Source organism: Pinus tabuliformis, chromosome 1_1, assembly GCF_031772625.1.
Source record: "Pinus tabuliformis cultivar Carrire ecotype Pingquan chromosome 1_1, CPIR1, whole genome shotgun sequence".
Lineage (NCBI taxonomy): Eukaryota > Viridiplantae > Streptophyta > Pinopsida > Pinales > Pinaceae > Pinus > Pinus tabuliformis.
This window is the reverse complement of record NC_142297.1, coordinates 712,910,707-712,919,668: the sequence shown is the minus strand read 5'-3', so window position 1 is coordinate 712,919,668 and position 8,962 is coordinate 712,910,707. Positions and strand designations below refer to the sequence as shown.

The 8,962-nt window shown below is 34.6% G+C and overlaps 1 protein-coding gene across 1 annotated transcript; it reads left to right on the top strand.

Moving 5' to 3' along the window:
* Positions 1-3,394: 3,394 nt before the first annotated feature.
* LOC149215856 (uncharacterized) lies at positions 3,395-4,181 on the top strand. Its single transcript, XM_089391101.1, has one exon. The coding sequence runs from the start codon at positions 3,544-3,546 to the stop codon at positions 4,069-4,071; it is 528 nt and encodes a 175-aa protein (XP_089247227.1). The 5' UTR covers positions 3,395-3,543; the 3' UTR covers positions 4,072-4,181.
* The last annotated feature ends 4,781 nt before the right edge of the window (positions 4,182-8,962 follow it).

The window sequence follows — 8,962 nt, the reverse complement described above, 5'->3', positions numbered from 1 at the left end:
TAGATTTGGTTGTTCAAGGAGCCTTACCTACGATCAAGGATTGCATTTCATTAACGAGACAATTGCTACACTGAGTGGGAATTCATGATCTAACACCCCAAAAGCAACCCATATCATCTACATGACAAATGGAACAGTTGCAGCCTTTAATAAAATTTAGGGAGAAGGGCTTACTATAGTTTTTTCTGCAAACAGGGATGCTTGGGATGAACAAGTTCCAACTACTTTATTTATGGGCTTACCATATAATTGTGAAACAGTGGCATAAGTATACAACATTTTAGTTTGTTTATGGATGAGAAGTTGCGGTACCAGTTGAGTTTATTGTTTTGAATGTTTTCATTGTTCAGGCTACTCAGAGGTTCAATGATGAATCCATTGGAGAATGGCTATATAAATCACAAGAGTTGGATCAGGAGTGGTACCTTGAAGATTTCCATCAAATTTTCGATAAGGAACGACAAATATCCCGTTATGACAAACACATAAATAAGTAGTTCTCTATTGGAGATCAAGTATTGCTTTATGACAACAATTATCGTAAGCATCCTAGTAAGTTACAAATGCATCAATTAGGTTTTTTCTTTGTTTCATAGATAAAATATTTTGGATTTGTTAAGCTTGCTCAGCTTGCTCAGCTTGATGGAATTATTTTTCCTAGTTGGGTTAATGACGCACTCCTAAAGCCCTATTACATCCAAATTTAGTCTTTTGGAGTAGAAAAAGCATGGGGTTTTCTTCTCTAATCGAACTTCTTATTTATGATGTTCTTTTTTCATGCCCTAGACCTCTAATATTCCAAGAGATCACCTTCATCACTTATGGATCTTGCACACCCCTCTTAGGGAGAAATTTTGAATGTCTATTTATTTTCACTTATGGTGACAACAAATGCTTCTTTGATTGTTTTTTGAGTCTCCAACTCTCAACCCTTATTAGCTTGCTTAGAGAAATTATCTCTATTTGATAGTCTTCTTCCTTTTCTGTGTAGCCTTTCCACAAGGATATCACGAGCAATATCACTTCCATAGAGATCCTCATCCATTGGAACATAATAAAGAGGGTTGATGGAGGTCTTCGGGGAGAAAAGGGTTTCTCCTTATTTTGATTCTTCTTCCTTTGTAAATTGCACAAGGATTGGGATATCTTCAATTGAATTCATACCTTCTTCCTCTTGCTCTCTTGGGGAAGCTTCCTTCTCATGAACATCTTCAAAAATTTTGTATGTTTCTTGTATATTCTTTAGTCCATTTAGTACTTCAAACTGGTTTCTGAGAGATCTTTTAGAACTAGCTTGCAGATGTGCTGAAGAGCGATCCCGTAAAGGATGTTGAGGGGAAGCAATACCTTAGGACCAATATGATTCTCAGGGGCCTAAGGGGTAATTTGTGGCTTTGAGGGACCTCTTCTTCTCTTGGTAATCTATCAGTTATATCCTTCTTCCTTCTAGGAGGGGGCATTTTAAGATTTTGGACAACTTCTAGCAAAATGACCATATTCGTGATAGATCTTGCATTTGAAGGGAAGTAGCTCACAGTTAACTTCCAAGAGGAAGGTCCAATTATTTAAAGATAGTTGTATTACTTTTGAGAGGCCTTTCTCCAAATCAATTTCAACTCAAATGTGGGTGTAAACAAACATTATATTCTTGGTTATGCTCTATCTAAATACTTTCTCATGGCATTACCAATATTTTTGAAAGTTTCATCATTCCAGTGGTGGAGGGGAAATTAGGGGAGTTTTACCTAGACAAGAGCAGTAAAAGGAACATCATTTTCAGGGTTGAAATATGGACTTCATATGTCTACATATAAGCCTTAAGCTACCTTAAAATAAAGAACACTTATGAATATTAAGTCACTATCATATTTATGTACAAAATAAAAAGTAAGAAAAACCTCTTCCCCAAAAGGAGGCTAAGACTTTTCCTTTAGTCAAAGGCCTCTAGTTTTTATCCAGCCAAAGGGATTTGGGGGAGGGGAAAATCCTTGTGAACTAAACCATCAAGCTTTTTAGTGTTCATCATGACTTTTGAAATTTATTCGGTCTTCTTCACAAACTTGGCAAGTTGTGATCTTGGGATTTTGGACCGTGGTGATATAAGAGCATTAAATGCATCAATGTCATGGCCTAAGGGGAGCAGGCCCCATAGAACTAGATGCCATCAAGGCTTGCAAGAGGTCAACTAGGATTTTGGAGATTCATAGCTCAAAACTTATTGTCGAGATTCAAGATGGAGAATTAATGTTATATCGAACCATTTTTATAAATAAAATTATAGTGTTAATTTTTTCTTTGACCAAAGACAAACAACTAAACTAAAAAAATCTAAATATAATTAAATATTCACAAACATAATTACCTCGATAGATGTGTCTATTTCAAAATAGGTCTTCTAGAATTTTGATTATGCCCATAGACGTGTCTATTTCAGAATAGTTTTTTCATAATTTTAAATTAATTATGAATAATTATTGGGTGGATGATAGAGATTTAACCTCCACAGAATATGCGAGAATATTCATAATAAATGCATAGATCGAGGGTTTAGATTTATGTCTAAGTTAGTTATGTTCATTTAATTAATTTATCTCAAATTAATCATTTAAAAAAATGTCATATCAACTCGTGTTATATTTAAGATATGTTAGTATATAGGGTAAGTGCTTCTATGCTTATTATGGATTGACGTCTATGGATGTTTACCAATCATTTAATTTATACTACATAGATCCATCTTAAATACGGATCTAACATGAGCAGAGAAAATCCAATTTATTCACGTGTTTTTTAAATGTTTTGTATAGTTATTTAGTTATTTTTAGATTTTTCATTATTTTTTTTTGGCAGACAAAAGCAAAATTTCAATTCAATTTTGATGAGGGACAAATAATGTTACACATCATATTGAGTTGTAGAATAAGCCTTTCAACTCAATAACTACTCTAATGTATAACAAAAATAATGTTCAAATATATTAATTATTAAAAAAATATTATTCAAATGTAATAATTATTTTTATAAAAACCCATTTCATAAAATCAATATATAGATACATATATAAATAATCAAAAACATATATATATATATATGGTAGGGAGCTCTTATGAGAAATAATATTTTCAAATGTGTGTTTGCAATTTAATAAAATTGATTGTTATTAAGTTAGACATTTTGTTACTCTTAGCGTTTTTTTAAACAGATACCAAGTTAAATTTATTAATTAGTAAATAAAATATATTCCAATTTATTAGCGTTGTTAGACCTTTCATTCTTTATTTTCATGTGGGCAAATACCTAAGCAAATACCTAATTAAACGAGTGGATAAAATGTGTTAATACACATAAGCACATTAAGTAAAACATATCATCCACCCATAAACCTCTGAAATTTGATTAGTGATTTCATTCTTCTACTTCCATTGGTGAAGACACGTGTCAGGCAGATTGCAAAAGCATTTTCAATCTCGAGTTCCTGGTTCGAATCCTATTCAGTCCTTAAAGCACCGACAAAACAAAATACTCAGGTTTTGATCAGGAAAAATGACGGACTCAATGAAGCAGACTGTCGTTCCCAACTGGCAGGAAGAGCCAAGAAATGACAGAGAGGAGGATGACTTGTTGATGCTGCGGGTGGGAGGTCAGGTGTTCGAAACCTCGCGGAAGACTCTGTGCGCGGACAAAGATTCCATGCTCGCTGCCCTGGTGCTCCGCCATTGGCCCAAAGATGATAAGAATAGCAAGAATTCCGTCATCAGAATCGACAGAGACGGTCAGAGGTTCGCGCACGTCTTGACTTATCTACGCAGCGGCACCGTGTGGCTGCAGGACGTCTGCCTCCTGCGTGAGCTCCAGGAGGAGGCCAATTTCTTCTGCCTCTCCGGCCTTGGCGCCCTCTGCGAGGAAAAAATCCAAGGGATCAAGGAGAAGGAGGATGCAAAGTTGATTATGGATAGCGAAATTTCAAGGAAGAGGCCAAGAAGTGTCTCGCCGAGGCGATTCTCAAAAAGCTCGGCGGTGGTTGAGGCGATTCTAAAAAAGCTTCGCCGCGGCCTTGGTGGCTGGCTTTGAGGTTCCGTCACAATGAGGATTTTCAGAGATGTTTGAATTTGTCACTTCTGTGTTTAGAACCCTGGTCGTTTGGATTCAAAAGATAGTACATTCACGTATGTAGTTTGAGTATTAATATTTTTTTATAGACATATTTAAAAAAAAAATAGATATGATTAAATTTAAGAGATGATATTTTCTCACGAAAAAAAATAAATTTTAATTTCATATTATTTTATTTTACGAGTTAACATGTTATTTTAATTATTTATTAATGCAGCTTTTATATTATTTATTTATTTTTATTAAAAAAAATATTTATATATTATATTGTTGAAAAACAACATAAATATTTTCAATATTATTTTTAAAGAATAATTAAATCAATTAATATAAAAATTAAAATTTTTAGTTATGTAAAATAAATTATATTTTTTTAATACATTTGTCGAGGCATCAATGAGTGTGGTTCATCTTCAAGACAAGTTGAAGGATCAGTTAAGTATCATGTATGTATTGAGGAGGTTTGTGTTATTGCCAAGATTGGGCAGTTTCATCACCGGAAATTTAGGGAAGTCATTTAAATTGAAAAAAGGTCGAGAAATCTCAATAGAGATGACATCTCAAAAATTAGCAGTAGCTGGATCTCTCCCCTCTCTTCCTAGCCAGTTTCATCACCGGAAATTTAAGGAAGCCATTGAGATCGCGAAAACGCCCAGTTTCATCAGTGGAAATTTAGGAAAGCCATTGAAATCGCGAAAAAGCTGAACAATAAAGACGCTAGATCCCTACCCTCTCTTCTTAGCTAGTTTCATCACTGGAAATTTAGGGAAGCCATTGAGATTGAAAAAAAGCTGAGCAATCTCAATAGAGATGAGGGGTGGAAAGATGACGGCTGTAAAATTAGTGGTTGTCAGATCTCTGACCTCTCTTTTTCGTGATTGGTCTTCTTTTTGGAGTCTTCTTTGTTTATTCCCCTGTCTTATCGTTGGTGTTTCCTTTTTTTATCGTCTTTTTTCTTTTTTTTAACAAATTGTTTGTACAATGAATAAAAATCCTTTAAGATGTGAACGGTTTAAATTAACTAACCAATTATAATAAACTATTTTCTTTCTCATTAGTCCTTCATTAGTCTCTCTATTTAAGTTTATATTTAATTAAATAGTTTTATTAATTTCTTTGTTTTATTAATGATAAATAAGATCTATTAGTGGGTTATACAAACAATTATGCGGTATGGTATAACTATAACAAAACTAACTGACAATTAATTAACTAACTATTTAATTATATAATTTTAATATAAGCCCTTTTAATTATTTTTAAGGAAATTTGCCAAAGATTCTATTCCTAGATTTATTAGAAAATCCTTTTAATAAAATTTTGTATTATATATTATTAATGAAATAAGTTTTTATATTTAATTAGATAGTTTTAACTTTATATTTAATTAAATCGTTTTATGATAAGATGAGGTTTCTAATGCAGAGTATAAATTGAAGGGGAGATCAAGAGATTGGGAAGAAACAGAGAACCAACTAAATAAATGACCCAAAAATTATCAACCCAATTTGAGATTCGTGAATTAGAAATGTATTTTGATTGATTCTCTGAAGTTAAATCACTAGTTGCAACAATTAGAAGTGTATTTTAGGGTCTGCCATGTTGACGAAGAACAAAAGATTAATTTGTGCGGTTGAAATTAGAGGGTCATGTTCTCACTTGGTGGGAAATCCAATTGAAGACCTTGAGTTTGGAGGGAGATCCTCCAACGACTAAATGGGAAGACCTCAAAATCATCATAAAGTCATAATTTTACCCTAATGGTTATGTAGAGGACCTTTGGATTTGATGGAACTACTTCAAGGAAAAGAATGGGAAAAGCGTATAGGAGTACACTACATAGTTTAAAAAGATGACCATAATGTTGGGTATCTCCCCAAAGAACCGAGTTGTACTCATCAGGTATTTGGGGGGTATACACAGCCATGTGTGGAAGAAAGATATGTTGTTCTAGCCTAGTTCAGTGGATGAAGCTTGTGTAGAGGTACAATACCTAGATAACATAAGCCCGAAGAAAGGGAAATCAAGTGGATTGAAGTAGAAAGAGAAATAAGACACTTCTAAGGAGGGGAAGAAGAAGTGGAAATGGGGTAAAGATAAAAATACTGTAGCCACAACACACTAGTAAAAAATTCCCATAAACCACTGCAGCATTGATGTCCATATAGAGGAGAAGTGTTGGAAGTTGCATCCATTAACTCAGAACAAAAATAAATACAATAATAAGAAGAATCTCATGGTCACCGATTCAAGCAACCAAGTTGAAAGCAACTTGGATGTGGACGAGAAGATAGTTTGCACATAAATGCAGAAATAGGGGAATCTGAGTAGCCTTCAACAACCAGAAGAGAAAGAAATGATCAAACTCTTCCACATAAAGATACAAGTCAAGAAGACAAATATTGATGCTTTGTTTGACTCAATATCATAGGAAAATCTCATTGCAATAGAGATGATAAAAAAATTGGGATTGGAAGTTTGTGATCATCTGAAACCATATTCATTGGAATAGGTAAATAAGGATGCAGATTTGAATGTAACAAAATAGTGAAAATTTAGATTTGCCATCAGTGTTGATTTTATTAATGAAGTAGTACTGTAGATGTAGTTCCCCTTTATGTATGCAAAGTCATGTTTGGAAATCCCTACATATGCATACAAAATAAAATATTCATCCGGAGATCCAACTAGTATCGGCTCATTAAGGATGGAAAATGATTCACCATCAACGTGCATAAAGGAAAGTCCAAAATATCGTTGGTAAGTGCTAACCAAGCCAAGAAATTGATCAGTTCTAGAAAGAAGTATGTTTATTTTTTTTAAGATAAAATCATACTATAGAAGAGACTCTAAGAGGCAACGCATCCCCTGAAAGGTGTACTAAGAAACAGACACATCAACTAGAAGAGTTGCTACAAGCATATAGGGATGTGTTCTGGATCCTAAATGGTTACCACCCAAGAGGGAAGTGGAGCATGAGATAAAACTATTATCAGAATTCCTATTTCTAAAAATTGGGTTGTACAGGTAGTTTGTTATAGAATCAAGTGAGGTGAAGAAACAATTGCAACAAATAATAGAACATCATGGTGTCATTCGACGTAAAACATCACCATGTGGGTCACCCATTATGATTGTGCCAAAGAAGGATGGGACTTTCCATTGGTGTATTGATTATAAAGCATTGAGAAAATCACACTCAAGAATAGGTACCCCCTACCTAAGATAGATGATATGTTGGATCAATTGCAACAAGTGAAATACTTCACTAAGTTGGACTTAAAGTTTGGATATCACCAGGTTCATGTCAAAGAAGAAGATACCTAGAAAACCACCTTCAAAACCAAGCAAGGTTTGTATGTTTGGTTAGTAATGCCATTAGGCCTATATAATGCACCAACTACATTTATGAGGTTAATGAATGATATATTGTTCCCTTTTATAGATTCATTTCTTATTGTCTATTTGGATGATATACCGATATATGATGCTACTTGGGAGGAGCACATATCACATTTGATGCATGTGTTGGAGACATTAAAGGAGCATCAACTACTAGAAAATATCATGAAATAAGAGTTCGCATAATAATATTTGGTGTATATGGGGTGTGTGATAGGTGGAGGAGAGCTAAGGATAAATCCTTCAAAGATGGAGTCCATCATTAAATGGCCAGTGCCTCCTAATTTTTTGAGGTTAGGAGTTTCATTGTTGCAACAAAGTACTTGAGGAATTTCATAGCCTTGTTTTTAGTAGTAGAAACACCACTCCAAGCCATAACAATAACTATATAGAGTTTCCAATGGGGAAAGGGTCAACAATGAGCCTTTTAGGAGCTAAAGAAGAATATAGGCCAAGCACCAACTCTATCATTACAAAACTTGCAGCACTCCTTCGAAGTGGAGATGGATTCAAGTGGGTATGCTATGGGATTGGTATTGATGCAGGGAGGAAGGCTTGTATGCTACAATTCAAAAGTATTTCATGGGGAAGTTCTTAACTACCCTACCTACAACATGGAGCTCTATTCCATGGTGCAAGATGTGAAGAAGTGGAATCATTATCTGATGGGAAATGAAATAGTAATCCACAAAAGTCATCAGCCATAGTAGTACTTGTAGGCCTAGAGTAAGCTACAACAGACTAGGAAATACAGGTGTGTGGGGTTTTTGTAGAAGTTTCATTTAGTTATCAAGTACAAGAAGGGAAACACAAATAAGTTGGCCAACATGCTTTCAAGGCCACCCGCATCAAATATCATAGATTTGGAAAATCTAATGCACATGGATCCATTCACCCATGATGCACACAGAGAGGCATATTTGAAGGATAAGGACTTCAAGGAGGTGTTTCATCATTTGTAGAACCAAAGTCATGTACATGATGGTGACAACACCGTTGACAACCATCTCCAAGATGGGTTCCTGTATAGTTTAGATAAGTTATGTGTTTGTAAAGGTGAGAACTTGTAGTTGATCGAAGAGGCTCACACCTCTAAGGTTGCAGGGCACTTTGGTGTAGGGGAGACAATGGCCAACTTTCGGAGGTATATGTACTGGCCCAAGATGCAAGAATAGGTAGCTATGTTCATAAGAGGATACATGCTTTGTTATATCAACAATCCTAGTAACAAAAAATAAGGTCTATAACATCTCTTATCTTTACCCACTTGTTCCTGGGACAACATTTCCATGGAATTTATGGGAGGTTTACCAAAAACCATGAAGGGACATGCCTACTTATTTTTGGTAATTAACAATTTCAACAAGATGTGTGTTTTGATTTTTCTATCTTCTGATGAAATCACTGTAACTAGATGGAACAAATAGATTCTCATGGTTATCCATCA